The 20,474-nt window shown below is 38.7% G+C and overlaps 10 protein-coding genes across 10 annotated transcripts; 6 read left to right on the top strand and 4 right to left on the bottom strand. All coding sequences in view use genetic code 12, as the record gives it.

Moving 5' to 3' along the window:
• Window positions 1-443: 443 nt before the first annotated feature.
• On the top strand, window positions 444-3,311 carry CANMA_002566 (uncharacterized protein; the record flags this gene model as incomplete). Its single annotated transcript, XM_051814648.1, has 2 exons — window positions 444-1,227; window positions 1,618-3,311. The coding sequence occupies 2 exons, from the start codon at window positions 444-446 to the stop codon at window positions 3,309-3,311; spliced, it is 2,478 nt and encodes an 825-aa protein (XP_051671832.1).
• Window positions 3,312-3,581: 270 nt separating this feature from the next.
• CANMA_002565 (translocon subunit) lies at window positions 3,582-3,788 on the top strand (the record flags this gene model as incomplete). Its single annotated transcript, XM_051814647.1, has 1 exon — window positions 3,582-3,788. The coding sequence occupies one exon, from the start codon at window positions 3,582-3,584 to the stop codon at window positions 3,786-3,788; it is 207 nt and encodes a 68-aa protein (XP_051671831.1).
• Window positions 3,789-4,341: 553 nt separating this feature from the next.
• On the top strand, window positions 4,342-5,193 carry CANMA_002564 (uncharacterized protein; the record flags this gene model as incomplete). The annotated part of the gene is made up of 1 exon (XM_051814646.1): window positions 4,342-5,193. One exon carries the CDS (start codon window positions 4,342-4,344, stop codon window positions 5,191-5,193), a length of 852 nt encoding a protein of 283 aa, XP_051671830.1.
• A 118-nt stretch (window positions 5,194-5,311) lies between these two features.
• Window positions 5,312-6,160, top strand: SLU7 (mRNA splicing protein; the record flags this gene model as incomplete). Its single annotated transcript, XM_051814645.1, has 1 exon — window positions 5,312-6,160. One exon carries the CDS (start codon window positions 5,312-5,314, stop codon window positions 6,158-6,160), a length of 849 nt encoding a protein of 282 aa, XP_051671829.1.
• An 80-nt stretch (window positions 6,161-6,240) lies between these two features.
• On the bottom strand, window positions 6,241-7,254 carry SLF1 (Slf1p; the record flags this gene model as incomplete). The annotated part of the gene is made up of 1 exon (XM_051814644.1): window positions 6,241-7,254. One exon carries the CDS (start codon window positions 7,252-7,254, stop codon window positions 6,241-6,243), a length of 1,014 nt encoding a protein of 337 aa, XP_051671828.1.
• A 1,978-nt stretch (window positions 7,255-9,232) lies between these two features.
• Window positions 9,233-10,714, top strand: TRY6 (Try6p; the record flags this gene model as incomplete). Its single annotated transcript, XM_051814643.1, has 1 exon — window positions 9,233-10,714. One exon carries the CDS (start codon window positions 9,233-9,235, stop codon window positions 10,712-10,714), a length of 1,482 nt encoding a protein of 493 aa, XP_051671827.1.
• A 121-nt stretch (window positions 10,715-10,835) lies between these two features.
• CANMA_002560 (NEDD8 ligase) lies at window positions 10,836-11,791 on the bottom strand (the record flags this gene model as incomplete). The annotated part of the gene is made up of 2 exons (XM_051814642.1): window positions 10,836-11,720; window positions 11,789-11,791. The coding sequence occupies 2 exons, from the start codon at window positions 11,789-11,791 to the stop codon at window positions 10,836-10,838; spliced, it is 888 nt and encodes a 295-aa protein (XP_051671826.1).
• A 228-nt stretch (window positions 11,792-12,019) lies between these two features.
• On the top strand, window positions 12,020-14,431 carry CANMA_002559 (anaphase promoting complex subunit 2; the record flags this gene model as incomplete). The annotated part of the gene is made up of 1 exon (XM_051814641.1): window positions 12,020-14,431. The coding sequence occupies one exon, from the start codon at window positions 12,020-12,022 to the stop codon at window positions 14,429-14,431; it is 2,412 nt and encodes an 803-aa protein (XP_051671825.1).
• Window positions 14,432-14,540: 109 nt separating this feature from the next.
• CANMA_002558 (uncharacterized protein) lies at window positions 14,541-16,067 on the bottom strand (the record flags this gene model as incomplete). Its single annotated transcript, XM_051814640.1, has 1 exon — window positions 14,541-16,067. The coding sequence occupies one exon, from the start codon at window positions 16,065-16,067 to the stop codon at window positions 14,541-14,543; it is 1,527 nt and encodes a 508-aa protein (XP_051671824.1).
• A 191-nt stretch (window positions 16,068-16,258) lies between these two features.
• Window positions 16,259-20,245, bottom strand: CANMA_002557 (putative helicase; the record flags this gene model as incomplete). Its single annotated transcript, XM_051814639.1, has 1 exon — window positions 16,259-20,245. One exon carries the CDS (start codon window positions 20,243-20,245, stop codon window positions 16,259-16,261), a length of 3,987 nt encoding a protein of 1,328 aa, XP_051671823.1.
• Window positions 20,246-20,474: the final 229 nt, after the last annotated feature.

Genomic DNA, 20,474 nt, shown 5'->3' with positions numbered 1-20,474 from the left:
TCGCCATTTTGACTGAGCTGCTAAAGTCTACGTAATTTCTGTTAAATCTCTCAGGGTATAACAAGACGTACATTTGTGGAAAAATAGTCACATGACGCATTTTTAATTATGCAGATTATTCCGAAACGGTAACCTTTTAAGTACTGCACTTCTAACGAGTTACAGTTATCAAGCATATATTAACATGCTCCTACGACAACATACTAGTGCTCCTCTGTGCTTTAAAAGTTCTGCCCTGGTGTGGCATAATTAGAGTAAGACAACCCCACAATTTCTTACATGCTCGGTTAAATAGCAGCGCAGATAAAATAAAAAAAATATAAAACTACAGCAATTAGGCAAAGTCAAAATAGAATTAATCTTTTTCATCCAACATTTATAGCAGTATTCACCTCACTAGACAAAACCCTTTAACAGATAAGCTATACCCATAACCTGCCACCATGCCATTTGATCCAAAAACTTACACCAAGTACGAGTTCTTCACCGTTAGCACACTTGATGAAGGAGTAGCACACGTTCAATACACCAACCCCAAAACCCTTAACGCATACACTAATCAAAACTGGAAGGATTATGCCGAAATAATAACTAGATTGGACAAGGAAGAAGACATTTCTGTAATTGTTATTTCCTCGGGTGTTGCAAAATCTTTTTCATCAGGGTTGAATTTAAAATCAGCAATGGAGATGGGGAAGCCGGATTCATCACCAGAGAAGGAGAGAATCCAAAAGTTGCACGATTATATTATAGAATTTCAAAATGCTTGTACTGTTCCAGCCCGTATCAATACGCCAACCATTGGTATTTTGAACGGTATCAACTACGGTTTGGCTATTGATCTCGCCAGTGCTTATAGTATTAGAATTGGAGTTGAAGGCGCTCGCTTCTCTATTGCTGAAGTCAACATTGGTATTGCTGCTGATATGGGGTCATTACAAAGAATGCCAGGTATTGTCAATAACCAATCGAGACTTTTCCAACATGCTTTACTTGGGGATGTGTTTGATGTTAAAGAAGCTGCTGAGTTGGGTTATGTGAGTACAGTTGTGAAATCGGTTGAGGAAGGTCTTCAGTTGGCTGAGGAATGGGGATCCAAGATGGCACAAGTTCCACAATGGGCTATCAAAGGTACTAAGAAACACATTCAGGACATTTTGAACGGAACTACTACGGAACAAGGGTTGCTTGATATTGCAGACTACAATGCTAAACATATTGCACGTGGTATGAAGTTATAAGTAGTTACTTAGATGAATTTGAGTTTTATTTTTAGCTGTTTCCTCTTAGTCTTCTATTGAAACATCATCTGGTAGCGAGTGAGATTTCTTTTTCTTGAAAAGAAAAAAAATTGATTGGAAAATTTTCAACTTTGAAGTTAGCGATAGGCAATTGACAAGTCACAAATGACACCCGTTTTAAGATATGGACCGAGACAGAGGGAGATCTTACACAGGATATCTCGCAACTACTCGTCATACAGTATCAGTGTCAACGAAACTGTAACTCGAATTCAGGACACTACTGAGTCACAAACATCCAGAACAAAAACGCTGCTAGATAAAACGACACTTGCAAGCATACCGTCTAAAAATTTAACCGAGTCATATGAACTAGGCTCTGTTTTTGCGTCAAGTATCCAACAGACAAGAGACTCGCAGATCAAGAATGAGTTGATCATGTTGACCGAGCAGAAAAGCTTTAAAAAATTGGCCAACTTGTTGGAAACTTGGTCTATGCATGATATTGATGGCATGGTTAAAACTTTGGGTAGGGAGACCCTTGCCCAGTATTTGAATTTAATAATTAAAGAAAATAGAAAACGATATGTCAAAAAGTTTTCCCAATCACCAATACAAAAATCAAGTAGACTGATGAAAATAACTGACAAGCAGAGAGACCCCAGTGATTTCATAGTTGAAGGCCAATTAACGAGACAAATAAGAAATACTTACCGCAACTTGATATACAATAGTCGCAATGAGCATTTTTATCACAAGGAACGATCACAAGACATTTACAGCGGGAATCATTTGACGGGGTACAAGTTGACACCGAGTGATTTTGAAAACTTGATGGAACTCGAATTGGGAAACTACAAACTTGACTTGGCTTCGAGATGGTTCCACATTTTCTGCAAGCAGTACGATGTAGGGCAATGGAAGCAGCAAATGACTCCCAAGTTATGGACATTGGCTTTCAAAATTGATGGCATGGGGGATAACAAATTTTGGACAATCAAGGCGACTGAATTGTCAAGTTATTACAAGAACCCACTCAGAAGTCGATTCAAGCCTCGAATGAAGTTTGGTTTGTCAGATGTTAAATACGGCTTATATGATCTTGATTTGGAGTTCCATACTGCTGTCATTCAGTCTCTTGCTTATGCTGGGCAACTAAATGATATGAAATCGTATGTGCTGCGGATTTGGAACGTTGATAAAAATGGTAACTCAGATTCGTTGTCTACAAAAGTTAGTCGTGAAAGTCATTTGTATCCTAATACAAGCCTTCTTACCGCCTTGTTTGTGTCATTGGCTTACAATGGTGAATTTTTTGCTGGTATCAAGTATATCAATGCCTTCCAACTAGCATATGATCAAATAGAGAATGTGCAGAGGGACAATAAAGTGTTTTGGGAACAAGTTTTCAAATGGGCCAATATTTCCACCTTGTTTGAAGAAAATCAAGCGTTGAAGTACTTTTTGACAAAGAGCAATTACTCGCGAGGAACTAATGTAGATTTGAAAGACGCTCAAAATGACGCTAGTTTTGATTATGAAGGATATTTGCAATTTATTGAAAGTTTGAAATCGGAGAGGGTGAAGACATTTGACCAATTGTGGAAGATTGTCCAGAATGATGAAGAACAATTGCCGTTCTCCACTGTCATATACAAGACATATTTGGATGTTTTGAAAGAGAATGAGAAGAAGAAGGAACAGGAACAAAAATTGTTTGATTATCTATCATGCTTATTAAAAGAGTACATGAGACACAATATCAGGTCAAACTCATTTACAAAACGGTCAGGATTGGGATTTGTCCCCACCAACGACAAGAGTGTATCAATCAGGGTATTGTATACGGAAGCCATGAAGTCGCTCATTGATGTAAAAGGCACTACAACCTTTCTAGGTCAAATGCAACCATTGATTGACAAATGGAGCATTGACGAGTCAATGAAGAATGATTTACAAGCATGGACAGCATCGCGAATGCCAATTTATAGAAAGGATTTGGAGGCTAAGCGGGAAGAGTTTATGAATAATTTAACTCAGGATGATGAATCCTTGTTGGAGCTTATGTAATTGCAGAATATAGAGAATAATGATTGTGACGATAGTAGATTTATGGCATTTGTTTTCTCCAAATGTGTAGAGATAATGAAACATTCCAAAATCAAGAGTTTAAAAAATGAAAAAAAAAAAAAGGACGTGTAACGGGTGCACAAATTAAAAGCTCCACGTAATAGAGAGTGGAAAAAAAAAATAAAAATACAATTTCAAAGGTGAACAACATAACTTTCCATTCAAAGCATCTAATTCACATAGATATACATTTACAAATTAGACAACATAATGGCTGCCGAAGGTGTTGAAAAACTTACAGAAGTCCCCGTCGAATTCTTCAAAGACGGATCAGCATTTATCAAGAAATGTCAAAAGCCAGACCAAAAGGAATATTTCAAAATTATTAGAGCTGTTGGTATTGGTTTCATCATGATGGGTGTTGTTGGATACGCTGTCAAATTGGTCCATATTCCAATTAGATACTTGATTGTATAAAATGGGATGAAGCAAAAGAAAGAGAGAGGAGGGGGTAGGAAGAGTAGTGACGACGATAGATTCGGTTACAGCGAGGAGGAGATTGAGGTTTTGTTGCCTAAAAGATAAGATAGACAGTGATTTCATGGAACTGTTTATGTTATTTTGTATAATAATTTGAATATAAATGTTCATTTCTGAAGAATTAGTTTGGAGAGGCAGAAAGAGAAGGGATGGTGTTGTGAGTAAAGTACGATTGTCAACCGTGTCGAGCTCATCTATCTTTCGTAGATTCGACAAACTTGGAGTCCACGAGCTATTGCTAAAGCTCTAATACTCTTCAAGGTGCCACATCTCTTTAATTGACTCAATCTGTGACAACAAGTCTTGTTGTTCACATACAACTGTTGAAAGTCACTTTTTGTAGAAAATATTGTCGCGACACAGCTTAAATACGACACAAGCCTCATCTCGCATTTTCCAAATTTTGAAAAATTAAATTTTACACTACAGGTTTCACACCCAGCAGAATTATTCACCACCACTGCTCCCTCTATATACTGATCACCTTATCATGTCACAGGCTTCTAATTTTGTCAAGAAATTGGCATCTAACGACAAGCCCACCAGGGATGCGGCCCTCGAATCCTTAAAGAAATTCCTCATATCCAAATCCTCAAAATCATTTTCGATATCATTATTAGATGCAGAAAAACTATGGAAGGGGTTATACTACTCAATGTGGTTTTGTGACCGGCCAAAGGCTCAAGAGCGATTAGCTGAGAATTTGGGCCAATTGTACCTGGAAAATATGAAATCTGACGATGTATTTCTTCGATTTGTTGAGGCATTCAATTTAATCATGATTAAAGAATGGAGTAGTATCGATCAATGGAGAATTGACAAGTATTATTTGTTAATTAGGCGTGTGTTGAGGCACAATTTCAAGTATTTACAACAGCATGAATGGGACGATAAGTTGGTTAGTCGTTGGGTTGATGTGATGAGTCGGACTTTATTGAGCGGAGATGCTAAAGTGCCTGTTGCTTTACCATACCATTTATGCGACATATATTTGGATGAGCTTCAATTGATTATGTTTGCAGAATTGGAAGAGGAGGAGTTGGATAAGGATGATGCTGATTATTTGCAGAAATATGAAGATTTGATGAGACAAAAGATTGCGATTGCGGACGATGTTCCAGTGTTGAAACTAATAGAGCCATTCCAGAATTTGAATAAAGAAGCTAAGCTTAAACCATTGAGGGAGAAATGTAAAGAGGATGTTTTGGATGATGAGAGATTAGTTGATTGGGCCGTTATTGAAGACGATAGTGATGACTCTGATCTGGAAGGTGAAGGTAGAAATGGCTCTAAGGGAGGGGATTCTGACGATGATGATGAAGAGGAATGGAAAGGTTTCTAGATTTGTATAATTTGCATAGAGGTTTAATAACTTAAAGCGGTTTGTTCTGTCAGCGCATCGAGAAATGAAAAACAAAAAGAATAATACCCGTTGCTCTCTTTTTTCAACCTTTGAGCCAATGTCAAAGCAGGATAAAGAGTTGAATCCATATATACCCAAATATATAATCTCAAAACCATGGTATAACGAAAAAGAAGGCTCCAATGACTCATCTGGGGAACAGACGGATTACTTATCCCATCAGAGAAAAACATCGGAAATTGTTGATCATAGCTTGCCACAAGTGGGCCATGGGATAACTGACGAATACCAAAACGGCGTACGAATCCATTCCAATGATGTAAACTACGACACAAAGAGAGATCGATGGTTTGGGTACTCGACTGAAGAATGGTTAGCAAAAGTCAAGAACTGGAGCGAACAAAATGACGTTAAATTGATTAACGCCAACAATAAAGGTAACGATTCCGATGATGATGATGGTACTGATTACGAACTTGAATTGAATGAGTTGGGACTAGATAGAAAAGACGTAATGCAAAACATTAAAGAAGATCCTATGGAAAAGATGTTGCGTGATCGCCAAGATGTTCCGGCATATATCCATAACATCAATTCACGAGCAGATGCCAAGATTCGCATTGAATATGATCCTAAATCGCGACTTGCTAAAGACCCAACTAGAGGGATATTGAATGATAAGAATCAATTTGTCAAGAAATTGGAAGGTGATGCTGAAAACTTAAAGACTTTGCAAACTTTTGCTTGGGATTTAAACAAAAAGAATGAACAAAAGAAGATGGCACAAATTGGTATTGATGAAACAAATGTGAATGTGACGGATGTGAATGACAGTCTTGAAGCCAATCCTACCATGATGCTGATGAAGGAAAGGAAAGAGAAGGAAGCTGCTAAGCAAAAGTCAGTTGCCAAACGAAGGAAAATTCTTGAAATGTATGGAGATTAGTCAAAAGTGGCACATATTCTAATGCTTATTGGACAGGAGCAACTTAAAGGCTATTAACGGGAGTTGCTAACCCATCCATTTTATGGCATTACCCATTTTTTCCATGTCTTTAGGCGAATAAACTCGTTTCCTTCGAGTATGTCCAAATTGGGTAGTTCTCTGGCAGCTTCCAAAACTACTTCAAGATATTTCCCGTCGTGCGTTAAAACTTTTAGTCTGTTGAATTCGACCAATTTTGCAACTCTAAGTTTGCCGTCAGTCTTGTCGAATAAAGACCTCAAGTATGTGTCCTTGCAGAGGTTTTCGGTGGAGAAGTAGTATTGTAATTGTTTCTTAATACTACCTTTGATGGTGCCTCTTTTATTTTCCAGGGAGGGTGACTGAGACTGTTGAGACTGTGTGCTTAATTGTGGCAGCAGATGCGGAAATGCTGAATGAAGATACATTGGCATACTATAAACCACCATTTGATACGGAGGTAATTGTGGTGATGAAAACATCGCTGGAGAGTGAGGTAATAATGAGGTATTTGACGATGGTATTAATATGGGTGATGGAATGGAAGCTGAGTCTTCTGACATTGGTGAATGTGCTTCATCAATTGGGTGAGCAAATAATCCAATATCTGGTTTTAAAAAGGGCTGTGTTGTTGTTGCTGCTGCTGCTGCTGAGGACATATTGACCAGTGACTGAAGAATTGGCTTGTTATAATCGTCAACAATTTTGTACTTGAACAATCCATTACCTCCTTTGATGTCCTTTGACCTAGGGAAAGCTGGTTTTTTTATCTTGACTGTTTTACCCACATTTACCAAATGGGTTTGTTTGTTTGTTATTCTTGCAGCCATTATTGGTTGAGGTGAATCAAGAGCCAATACCCTTGAATTTGATGTACTAACAGCACCATGTTGGGTCAATTCATCTGACTGGGATTGTAAGCCTGTATCTGGTGACTTGTCAATATCTAAATTCTGGTTATAAGATGGCGGTTTGACAGCTGCTTTTTTATCTTCTTGTTTTGGTAGCAATGTATTCACAACCCAAGCGTTTGAAGTGGGGAGGGGAGCAGGGGTTAATCGTCTTATGTTCGACATTGGATGGATGGCAGGACACACTAGTTCTTTCTTTAGATTTTTTAGCACTTCTTCAGCTATTTTGATATACTGTTGATGCAATTGAGTATTATTGTAAAGAGCTCAAAAAAATTGAATTTGGTTGTAAAAAATAAAATACATTGAGTATTAGGACATTCAACTGTTTAAGCACACCACCAAAATGAGTGCTGTTTGACAGAAAACATGCTAGTTAACACAGTATACATAGCTGGTATAACAAATTTGAGTTACGTGGAATTGTTATCTTTACGAGAGGAATTTTGTGTGTTACTTAAATGGGTAACACTAGTTGTATTGTTACACTTGGTATTTATATATATATATATATATATTCGCCAGAGACCACAAGTGAAAGCATCTCCCATGTAACATCCCAGTGGCAGTCGTAGTACTGCTATGCAACTACTTTATGGTTTTATCAAACATCGTGTGATCTGAGGCTAGCTGGCGTGTGTTGAAGAATTTTTAAAAGGCTTAGAAAATTAATACGTTGTACAAAGAAAAGTAAAATTAATATTATGTATTGCAAATAAATTATATGTCTTGTGATCACAGAGAAGGAAAAAGACAAAAACTGTGGAGATTGGTGACTGAATCCATACTCATACACACACAAATAGTCAGTCACACGTCGTTACAGGAATAACAAAAACCAACTAGGGCGTGTGATTACTGTTTACGACTGACAATATCAATAGTCACCATATATCATCACGGTTCCAAAACACAGTAGCTTAAATTGTGTTGTTTTATAAGGGGGCAAAAATAGAAATGAAAAAGGCCCACATGGGCTCCTCTAATCAATTACACAAAAAAAAACAAAGAAATAAAAATTATAAAATTTCAAAGAAAAATGGATTTTCAAGTCACACGATGGTTGGCTATCGAACTGAATATCAATTAAACATATCTTTTATAAGAGATGAATGACTGTAACCTACTCGTATAACTTAATTATGAATTTATACAACGCTAGTGAAAAGATATAGTTAACCTACTGCTGCAACAGTTACCAGAATGGTTGTTTCGCTATTGTTGTAGAAAGAAGTTTTGTATTCGCTGGTTTGGTTGGGTTTGGTTGGGTTTTGAATATGGGTGTTTTGAGTCTATCAATAAGAGATAATGTTCTATTGTGCAATGTATTAGGTAATCAGATGTATGATGGTTTATTATCTGAAGGTTGAGAGATTGTCAGATTTTAGACTAACGCACACACATAAATATATACACACGTTGCATAGGAAGTGTATTTTTAGAAAAGATATGCGGGATTTTAAGACTAACTGAGTGGCTGTACTATCCCTAGATTTACATCTCCACTGTATACTAAGTTTATAAAACTGTGTATGAGAAAGGGCTAAACAGGAGTAGCAACAATGCTGGTTTGATTTAATAACATATGTCTTTCTCTCTGTCACTCTACTAGCTTAAGTTTGCCATTTTTTGCTTTCCAATTTAACGCTCACGTGTGCTCTTCCAAAAGAATAGCATTGGCACTAATAGGCGTGTGCGTGTGGTGCGTGTGTGCTCGTTTGTATTGTGCAGTAGTATATGCAGTACACAGAGATTATTATTTCATTTCAAATTTGAAACACAAAATTAAAATAATCAATAATAAATAATAATAGACAATTTACTTTTTTCTTTTTCCAACCCTCGTGGGACTTTTTCTTTCTTCTTTAAACGCTCATCATTTCTTTTATTACAAAACATATATAAACTATAATTGTAAATATTTCTATAATTCTGTATTTATGTATCGCCTATTCATTGCCACACTACTGTATCAACTGAAACAGAACTACGATTGAGGATATATATTCATATCTCGACCCTCTCAGCTCCTAATCCAACGAAGATACTACTTTGTGGAACGTTTTTTTGTTTTTTACTCAACCAATTTTGCAGCTATATATATATATACACCTACAACTAAAACAACAACAACAGCTTTGCAATGAGTTTCCCATCTCCACCAGTATTAAAAACAACTATCATTCAATTGAATAAGGAACTAGATACCGATTCCCACAATAACAACTATGAAATATTGACAAACAACTACAACAATAGCAATAACAGTAACATTAACAGTAGCAGTAACAATCTGTCGAACAAGAGTCCAATTGGTGCAAGCGATGAATCCATGCCAACATCACCCAACTTGGAAGCTTTAGCTCCCAACAAGAAAAAGAGAAGAAGATCAACAGCAAATGTTGACTCTGAAGAATTGGCTAAGCGTAAACATGAAACTAAGCAGCTACATTCCATTATTGAGAAAAGAAGAAGGGTCAAGATAAATCGTGAATTTGAAGCTTTGAAATATTTGATTCCGGCTTGTAGGAACTGCAATAGTGGCTCCTCCTCCCCCAACCAAGATACAAACTCATCACCAAAAAAGTCACAAAACACTGGAGGCAGTGGCAACAATGGTAACAAAATTGATGGCATGTACAAGTTGACTATCTTGAAAAGTTCAGTTGAATATATCTTGTATCTACATCACATAATTCAGAAGCAGCAAGAGCTTATAGTAACTGACTCAAGTTCAAACTCAGAATCGGCAAAGGGGTTTGATATTGATTTTGCCAAAGTACCACTTGATGTCAACCAATATAGAAATATCGATGTCGAATTCAATTTCAAAACTTTATTGAATGAGGTAGAAAACGTGGAGAAAGAACAAGAGTCACTCCACCAAGCTGAAGCAACTTCAAATGAACCAAGACTGTCCAGATCAAGTTGGACACCTAACCATAATGGAATAATTGAAGAAGAGGAAGAGGAAGAAAGGGAAAGAGAGGAAAGACCAGGGAACAGCAGGCAAAGTAGTGACGGTGACATCAATTGCAGCACCAGCAGTCGCGCTTCCAGCGTAGCTCCATCACTTCCATCAATACCTTCTCAAATGTCAATATCTTCCATGCACAAAGCGCTGCTCCCAACCCCTGATTTTACTCCCGATATGGCACCTATTTTCACCATGCTCAACAAATATTCTGACAACAATATGGACAGAAGGTATAGAAAAGTGTCTTATCCAATCTCACCTCAAACTTTTGCCGTACGGTCAGCCAATCCTTCTCCATTCACTAATCCGTTGAAATCGACTTTGTCAAATGCGACATCACCTAGCTTGCGCAATTATATCAACAGGAGCAACACCAATGCCTGTGCAAATGCCAATGCTAATTCCAATGCTAATGCTTTTGCTTTACCAGATCCTGCAATAACGCCGTCGAGTTCAATGCCAAGGGACAAGTCAAAAGGTAGTGTAGGAATTGGGAAATCAGTTACTCAGGACATACTGTCAAGAGAGAAAAAAGATGAAGATATGGAAGAAGAGGAGGAGCAAGAGGAGATTCAACTAAGTGATCAATGTGCTTCCAAAACCTTGTTGGCATTGAGAAAGTCGAGTATTGGAAACTTGCTAAACTAAAAGAGATATAAAGTGTGTGTGTGTGTGTGTGTGTGTGTGTGTGTATACGTATTTAAGTTTTTCCGTTTTGTATTATTTAGCACCTTATAACCCCCAAACTGGTTTTTTGGGTTTTACAACTTTATATTAAACTATTATCCGACAAATACTCTACATACTCATCCATCTTACTTGGCCAAGCTGCCATTTCATCATAATTGGAAAGCTTGCGAGGATCAGGAAGAATTACTTCCAAAAAGAATAAATAAAACATGGACCAGGTGTCGAAAGTGATTACGGGTCTTGGGTTGCTAGTGGTTAAGAAATCATACCAATTTTGGACTCGTTCTTCAACCTGGTTCGCCGTATCAGTTTCAGTGGTGGACTCGTTCTTGGCAAGATAAACTGACGTTATTAAAGGTAGTAATAACTTCCAATACGAAATTGCTAAGTCAATATCCAAAACTTTTTGATTTTCCGACTCCTTTAAAAACCCAAATGCAAAATCATACAAGTGTTTAAAATCAACAACTTCATCAGTTTCAATATCATTGTATATTCCCTTATTATGAAGCACGTCATCATGAAATTTGTTCAAAAACAGCGACATTTTGGCAATATCGTGGATGTTGTAATGTTGCCAAGTGGTTAAAAACTTGTTCTTTTCAAACACACCAACCAGCGGCGCCTTTAGTAGGAAAGCCAATGTCAAAGATTTAGGATCCTCAGGATCAATTTTTAAATCTTCAAGGTACTTCAATGTGCCATCTATGTCTATTACGTCGGGGTTATTGGCATCTTTGTACTTTTCAAATATGGCAATCAAATTCTTATTGGTGTTAGAAGTAGTCGAAGTTGCTGATTTGCCATTTGATTTGGGATTTGTTGACTTCGATGAGTGTTTTTCAAAATAGGCATCAACTGCTTGTTCCAAGTTATACTTGCTTGCGTCCAAGTATCTTCCTGCGGTTGTGGTTGATGTGCCTGTCAATTCGCAAAATTGATTCTTTAATGCCGACTTGTTGGTCTGTTTGTGTGTTAGTAGTCGGGGATCATGAATTTTCACAGTGTGTGGAAAATTATTCCTCAACATACCATATTTGAGTTGTCGTTGGCCCCCTGCTTTATTTGTCCTGGACCGTAATGTCCTTGTGTGTGGATATTTTTCCACACCATCAATTTTTTTTTGCTTTTGTCAAAATTGCGCAAAATCAAAAAAGTTCTTTTCCTTGTAGGAAACTTGTAGAAGCGAAACTAAAAACAACAACAACCAACCAACTAACCAAACCAACCAGCCAACTCAGCTTTAATAAATAACATGCTGATATGAATGATGGAGCCCAGATATTATCCCTAGATCAAATCAGAAACGTTATTGGGTTCCCATCGCTTGACGATTTATCAAGCTCGCCGTCTGACATAGATAATGATATTCAAATACTACTCGATTGGATACTGCCAATCATTCCCGAAAAAAGTCTAGAGTTGTGTTTCCAGAAAGGTGGAGTCCCACATCCATCATCTGCTTCTTTGTCTAACTTTATGAGTCCCGTTGGCCAGTTGATAAGGAAAGAAGAAGCTATCGATCCTAAATTTTTGTTGCCCAAGTACTCTGATCCATCACATAGGGTCAAATTAGCAATCAAGAGCTGTTTCAAGAACGAATCCGATCAATTGAAATTTATTGATCTCTATGTCAACTCGGTCAATACCAAGTTGAAGGCTTTGCCAGTGTCGGTTGCTGCTAACCGCTCGTTTATAGAGTACATCAACATGATCAAACTCATGAAGCATCATTACGAAACGCATATGGATAATTTTAATCTTTCCAATCGCGTCAATTTTGCATTCACGACAAAGTATAATGCTATTCTAACGTCGTTCTTATTTGACAATACCAATTTCCGTGATGAATTGAGCAATTTTTTTGAAAAATCGTTATTTTGCAACAGTACGTTTACAACTCCGCTTTCTTCTTCAATCACGTTGAATGTTATTGATATTATATCAACATTGGTGTCGGTGAATTTATCTGAATGCTTGAATGAGATTCTCACCCTGTTGTCGATCGATAAAATCAAGTCATATACAGTTCAATTATGTCGTGGAGTATGGGACAAGCCATTGTTGGATGCGATTGAATCTTTTATTCAGAATGAAATATATCCCAACTTCTCCATAGTTGTCAGTTACACCACGCTGTCAAACTTAACGGATACAATGAATAATGTCTACTTGTACGAATTGATGAAGATTGCCCATATGGAGTTGATATCATTGCGAATTAAAGAGATTTACTCATTGGTGTTGAACTACCCATATAGTAAAATTGCCCTTACGGAGCTCCATTCGTGTTTATTAAAGAATAAAGTTGAACAGCGTGATATTACCATGAATTCAACGGGGATATTTTCCTACATGGGAGATATTTCAACCCATGCCCAGGCGGAAAAGAGATCAAAATTGGTTGAAAATTTTGTCCTGTGTTGTTGTGAAAATCTTCTTCATGCGGGAGCAAATACTATTGACGTAATCACTGCGTATACGAAAACCATCAAGTCGTTTTTACTAATTGACCCCAAGGGTGTTCTTCTTGATAAAGTAGTGAGGCCCATACGTCGATACTTGAAAACTAGAGATGATGTCATTGTAAAGTTGGTTCATGGGATGTTGGACGTTTCCGAGTCCAACAAATTGAGAGACTTGGCGTTAGAATTGAATTCAACGGAAAAGTATAACACGGCAACCAATATAAAGGATGATATTGAAGATTCATTGGATTTGAATTGGGTACCGGATCCAATTGATGCATTGCCCGATTTCAAGAGGGAAAAAGTAAGTGATACTATTGAGTCGTTGCTTTCAATTTTCGAGTCAAAGGAGATTTTCATTGAAGAGTTTACCAAGTTGTTTGGCCATCAGTTGATACAATCAAGAAATTTTAATGTGATTGGCATTGAAGCGAAATTGAATTTGCTAAAGTCTCGGTTTGGAAAAGATAATTTTACAACTTTGGACATTATGCTACGTGATTTCCATACCAGTAAGCATCTAAATACAAAGGCGTCTCGTGATGTGGCTATTTTGTCCCATTTGTACTGGGAATGTATCCTCGATCAAATCGATGACGAAAAGAACTCGTTTCAATTACCACAACAGATTGTTCTGGAATTTGCTGATTTCCAAAGTTATTACAGCAAGCACAAACACGGAAGGAATTTAAAACTTATCCCTAGTTTGGGTACAGTAAAACTAAGACTAGATGTCGGTGAACAAATTCGCGTGTTTGAAGTGAGCACGGACCGAGCAGCAATTATTGCATTGTTTGGCGAAACTGACCACGAGATTTACATTGATGATATAGTCAAGTCGTTGCGAATGCCGTTATCGATGGTGAGAGATGGCTTGTCTTTTTGGATTAATGAGGGTGTGGTTTACGAGTTGAGTAAAAAAAAGTATATTGCTGTTGATGTTATGCAGTCGTCGCAGGGTAAATATGCTAAATCGCAATTTAGTGATGTTGAAGTACTTGAGCCCCATGTGACGCGGATGTTGCTGAATATAACTGCGCTCACTTTTGAGAGAATGAAGTCGTTGTTGAAGATGATGGTTCCTAAAGATGAAATTGATGTAGGCCAAGTGGATGACTCTTTGTTGAAGTCGTACTTGGATCATTTGGCAGACACTGCAGTATTGAATATTAATGATGGCAATTACAGCTTGAATAAGAGTCACTAGCTATTCAAATACACATGTGTCGGTCAGTAATTTAGCACGATTCTATTCGTTTGCAATATATATTGTTACATAGGAGTATAGACTAGGATATTGCCTCCCTCGTCCCCAATCATTTCTTTTGGTCAGATTTTTTGGGCCACCGTCTTGCCGGTTTTATCTCATCTGGCATATACCCTGGCACCTTGATCCCCCAATTCCTCTCCAAATTCAATTGTACATCTCTGATATCTACCTTGTCCAATTTCCGATGTTTGGCCAAATTGCATGAAAACCCCATAACGTTGCGGACAAACTCGTCGGCCAAATCTAAAAAGATCTCTTCGACATCATTATCAACTGTTGGTTTCGTGTCTCCTTGATCAACAGATAGGTTAGTTATGAGCTCGTTTAATTTTCGTTTTGTAAGAACACGGCCGTCGTTATCGGGTATATTTGTGGGGACAGTTGACAGGCTACCAAAAGCTCTGAGTGAGTTTACGAGGTTTGCCGAGGATGCGTTTGTGCTGTTTGTATTAACTTGTGGTCTTTTTGTGGGCACTGTCACATTGGGGGACGATGCTTGAGAGGTAGTAGTGGTGGTGGTGGTGGTGGCAGTTGATGGCTTGGCCGTGTTTGATAGTTTTGAACCGGTTGGTGGTTTTGAAGATGTAGGAGACGGAGATGGCTTTACCTCGTTTGAAACGGGTGGGGACAATTTCTTATTTACTATGGCAGCAGTTGCGTTGGTAACAGATTGAGAAGGTTCCTGTTTGATCTGGACAGACTGTGGTTGACTAGGGTTACTAACACTGGCAGGCACTGGTGACTTGGTTCTATCGCTGATTGGATAATTGGACGTTTGCGATTGCGTAGCAATATGGAGCGCATCGACTGCTGCAGCTGACTGTGGCCTTGGACTTGGTACGGGCGTTGCATTTGCAGTTAACCTCCCCGAGTCCATCAATACTTTTCTCATGTATAGAGCTCCCTTGTGATACTGCTGTAATTGAATACGGTTGGCTGATAATGCTTTTTCAAGCGACTGCATTTTTGCCGGGTCAGTTTCCTTCTCTTTGGCAGCTGTTAATGCTTGCACTTTTTCTGCCACATCTTTCAAAACACTTTTTACTTGGTTATACTTTTCAATGGTTATTTTTTGAGTGTCGGATGTGCCTAAGTTTGATTTTTGCGGTGCTGGTGATTGAATTTGGGGCGATTGTACTTGCTGTGATTGACTCCTTACTGTATCCTGAGAAGCAGTTTGTGGCTGGTTCAGCGACAAAGACAGCAGGGCAGCAAATGGAGATACAATTGAAGGTGCTGCCGAAAAAGGTGTAATATTTGGACCAGATTGAGTACTAGCTGAAGATGTTAGTTGCTGACTGCTTTGCTGGATTTGTGTGGCACTTGGAGGCGCACCGCTCAGGTCTCCACTTTGACGTTGCTTTTGCTGGTCATGATATATTTTCAATACACGTTTGATTTTCTCTACCTTGGCTAAATGTTCTTTGATTTTGGCAGGATCAGTTTCAGTCTTGCTTTTATCGAACTCTTCATGTAACTTGCTTAATAGGACCTTCACCCTTTGAGGGTTCAATTCTGCTTCTGGTGTAGGTGTCGTATTTGCTGGGATATTCTGGCTACCTGATCTCTCCATGGCTCTGAGTATATGTACAATATGGGGGTGGGTATACGATTGAATGCTACATACTGTTTTTTTTTTTCAGTTGTTTTGCTTTTCCGTTTGCCAACGGTCGTGCATATACATCAAAAGTTCAATTTTGCAGCTACATTGTATATGAGATCTATAATATTCTATACTTAGATATTTATTACACTTTTGTTACCTCATAAGGAGACAACCTTTTCGATAATTGCAACTATGTCATCACTGTTTTCAAATTTACCTGTCTTTGATAGGCGGGAATCCATGTACCTATCCAAAAGCTTTCTAACTTGTTTAATCAAGACCCCATTTTTACACCAAGTTCTAACAGGGAGCCACTTGTCTAAAATGATACCATTGGAAGGATTGCCACTCGTCTGGTGTAAATAGTATTCATAGCTTCCACCAAAAAGCAAAGTTGCCAATGTGCTCGATGGGGTGACTCCATTCACGTAGAGCTTACTAGAGAAATGTGATGATCTGTAAGCTATAAATGTGTGTTTCGATGCTGGCAATGGCTTATTGAGTGGAACCATCTGTCTCGCTTTGTCAATGTCTACCGAACCATCTTCGCGAGTGATTTGTGATTCAAGTTCTTCATCAATCTCAAAACCAGTTGTATTTTTGCCAAACAATATGGACGATGGATGTATAAATACTCTTGTAGCAGCCAAAGGAGAATCATGACTGGAAGGGTTATCTTTCTTGACCCAATATTTGGTCAAGCGGGCGTCTGCATCTGCTTCAATAGCTCCCAGTGATGACTTTAAAAACTTTTTTGGTGGATACTGTACCCTTGCCACATTTGGATAGAACGAACCAACGATTATGGCTCGGATTATGTAATAATTTGGTTTCAGCACCGTCTTTGGTACGTTCGACAGTGTGGTGAACCCGATCTCGGATAGCAATTGATAATATTGCTGTCTTGTTGACGAAATATCCCTGAGAGCGGTGTAGGATAAGCAGTTCTCCGTGATAAACTTTTTGCCTGTGGAATCCAAATAAGCGCGATAAATGTTTGCCATAGCAATGAAGTCACCCTGCTTGTCGCTGTATTTTTCAGTGATACTCTTAATCTTGTCTCTGTTCTCCATTGAATGCGCAAATATACTACCAACTGAGCTTATCGCCGCCAAAATTGAACAAAAATCAAGGCATCCAAATATACAGCCCAATAATAAAAGCTTTCCGGTATGGGCATCGGTGGGCAAGTACGACAAGTATTGTCCCAATGTGGTTAGATTGTCACCTTCAAGGGCACCAACATCCTGTAAGAAGTTCTTTGCCGATAGCAATGCAGATTGGTCCGGGGCGTCCAACCCACTTGCAATAAAATTTTCCACATTCTTCACACCCATAGACTTTACAATCAAGTACAAATTCTCCAAGCGCACTCGCAAGATTTCAGGAATTGGCTGTGCAAGCATCGAATCTTCGGTATCCTTTGTGTACATATGATAACAACAGCCAGCAGCCACACGGCCTGATCTTCCTCTTCTTTGCTTAATCTCGGCTTGGGAACACCACTCCTCTACTAGCTTGGTAGCATTCAAAGACGTGTCATAAAACATTGATTTTGACCGCCCTGAATCAATTACAGCCACACAATCGGGGATCGTGATTGATGTTTCGGCAATATTAGTGGAAACAACAACTTTTCTTTGCCCGCGAGAAGATTGGAAAACCTTCTTTTGTTCTTGCGATGACAACTGCGAATGCAACGGAAGAGTCCAGAAGTTGGAAACATTGCTAATCGCCTTGATTGTGCGGTTTATTTCAGGAACACCAGGCATAAATATCAATATCGAGCCAGAATCACCCTCCAGTGCCAACTTCTTGTCTATATATCCCACGAGTTGCGCGATCAATTCATAATTAATGTTTCCACATTTAAAAAAGGCAGAGTCAGCGCGAGGTTTTATGAGCTCTCCGCCAACTTCCATTGAATAATCTAGGACGTTCAAAATGTCATCCAAATAAAAGTCTTCGATAGGGAATGTCCTTCCTTTAACGTGTTCATGAACCAAAGGCTTCTTGAAAAACTCATTAAACTTATCTATTTTTATGGTGGCTGACATGAGGACCACTCTCAATTTCTTGAACTTCTTTAGAACGTCCCTCAAAATGATGAGGAGGAAGTCGCTATCAACGGATCTTTCATGAACTTCGTCAATGAAGATGTAGCCGAGATTATCAAATAAAGCATGGTCTTCCTCCTTGGTGATGTTCTGAAGCATTCTTAGAAGAATACCTGTAGTCAAGAATGTGATTCTGGTTGCAGGGCTAATTTTGTTCTCACCCCTGATCATATAGCCTACTTCTTGTCCTACAATATCTCCTCTCTCTTCTGTAATACGAGCAGCTAGGCCAAGTGCAGAAATACGTCTTGGCTGAGTACAGAAAATGGTTGTAGAGAAATCACCCCTTGAGTTTAGGTCATCAAGAATGTACTGTACAATCTGAGTTGATTTACCCGATCCTGTCTCACCTGTTATTAGTGTGATTGCATTGTCGTTTATCACTTTTACCAAATCCTGGGCTTTGTTCCAAACGGGAAGTTTTGCCCTTTCCAGTATGGAGTCCTGCAATGCTGCTGCTCTATTTTGGTAGGAGAGCTTTATGTCATTCTCATTTTGCCTGACTTTTTTCCTGCCTTTTGAATCTCCATTGGATGCACTAGGTTGTGTTGCTGTATTCAACTCTTTTTGATACATTACGAGTGGGCCAGGGTTGTTGATGATGTTTATCATATTCTCCTCCAACCATTCAATTATCGAAAAAATCATACACTCTCCCACATGCAAAGTCAGAAGAAGATTTCTAACAATAGACAACTTGACATAGTTTGCTAGATTATACTTTTCGGCAACTAATAATTGTATCCCGGGTATTTCATTAGGGTAATTTGTACTTTTGAAGAGCTTCAACTCAATTGCACCTTCACCAACTCCAATAGGATTTAAAGGAATTGTAACACTCTTTTCATCGGAATTTGTAGCATCTCTAGTAGAGTTTATAGCTTCCACTTCTTGGCCCCATATCTCCTGGCTCTGTTCCTCCGTTGCCACCTCGTTTTCCTCTTTCGCTAAAAGTTTAGTGAGTTGAACACTAGTTTCAACCTCGTCCTCGCCTGTCGCTTGGTAGACCCGTAATATTTCATCTTCATCAAACCCCAAGTTCTTAAGCCTTTTCAAAGCCAACTCAGTTTTCAAATTTTGTGAAATTGTAAGCTGTACTTCCGAATCCTTGCGCGATTTAGCAAAAAGCGCTGGTAAGTCATCTTCAGGTATATGGAAAATCAACCATTCAAGCGCATCGGTAAATTCCAGAGTGTATTGAAGAGCCTCCCGTACGTGGCTCTCTCGGAACCCCAACCCAGCTAATTTCTTCGCAATCAGTTCATCTACTTTTCTAGTTTTCTCTAACCCATCCCATTCTAAATGTCTTTGCACGGACTTTTCTATTTCAACTCGCATATCTGAAGGTATATCCATCAACGGTGCATGTTCCCATGCTCCTCTAGGGATAGAGCTTTTCGTGGTAGGTGCCATTGACGGGACCGGTTTCTGTCCTATATTTATAACAGGCTTATGCATTTTTAAATTCTGGTTATCTCTTGCTGCTCTGTCCTTTTCCTTCTCAGCTTTGATCTTTTGCTGCTCCATAACCACGGCGAAGGGATTGACATTATACCTTATGTCATGTAGTTTCTTATCCTCCTTTAATATTTGCAACCTCTCCTTTTCTAAATCAGACCAGTAATCTCGAAAAATAACTGGGAGTAACATCTTCATGTTTTTCACATAATTTATTCTGTGTAAAACAAAAGTTGCAACCATGTGCCTGGCCTCGTTGCTTGTTCCCCTGGGAGAGTACGTCGGGGTATATTTCACAGACAATAGCTCCTTTGTCTTTGGGTTTTCCCATGATAACGTCACTATGCCAATGTAGCCATTGGGCCTCCTCATCATATCATATTGGCATTTATTCCACTTTTGTTTCTGGCAGTGTTCATTGAGTAATGTGACAGGTAACTTTCCTGTCCATCCGAAATTGTCTCCCACGACTAATCCTCGCGAAGGCTTTTTAATGTCATCTGGTGTGGGCTCTTTATTTCCTTTCTTAGTTGCAGGCTCCGACACTACCTTGTTCTTGTTCTTGGCCATGAAGAGTAATTGATGTTTTGATCTGGTGAAGTTTTTTTTTTCTTTTTTTCCTCTTTACTGTTCTTTAAGTTGTGCTGCGAAAAGAGGGTCAGAAAAGGGTGAGGGGAAGGGTCTATCTTGTAGCAGAGATCGAGAGAGAATTACAAGGTTTCTTATTGCTGGTTGGAGTGAAGAGGTAGATTGAAAGGTGAGTTGCAATATTATGAAATAACTTGTCTAGCGTGGATTG

The sequence above is a fragment of the Candida margitis genome (genome assembly GCF_024628925.1).
Source record: "Candida margitis strain CBS 14175 chromosome Unknown scaffold64, whole genome shotgun sequence".
Taxonomy (NCBI): domain Eukaryota; kingdom Fungi; phylum Ascomycota; class Pichiomycetes; order Serinales; family Debaryomycetaceae; genus Lodderomyces; species Lodderomyces margitis.
The sequence above is the reverse complement of the archived record's forward strand: the minus strand, read 5'-3'. Positions and strand labels throughout refer to the sequence as shown.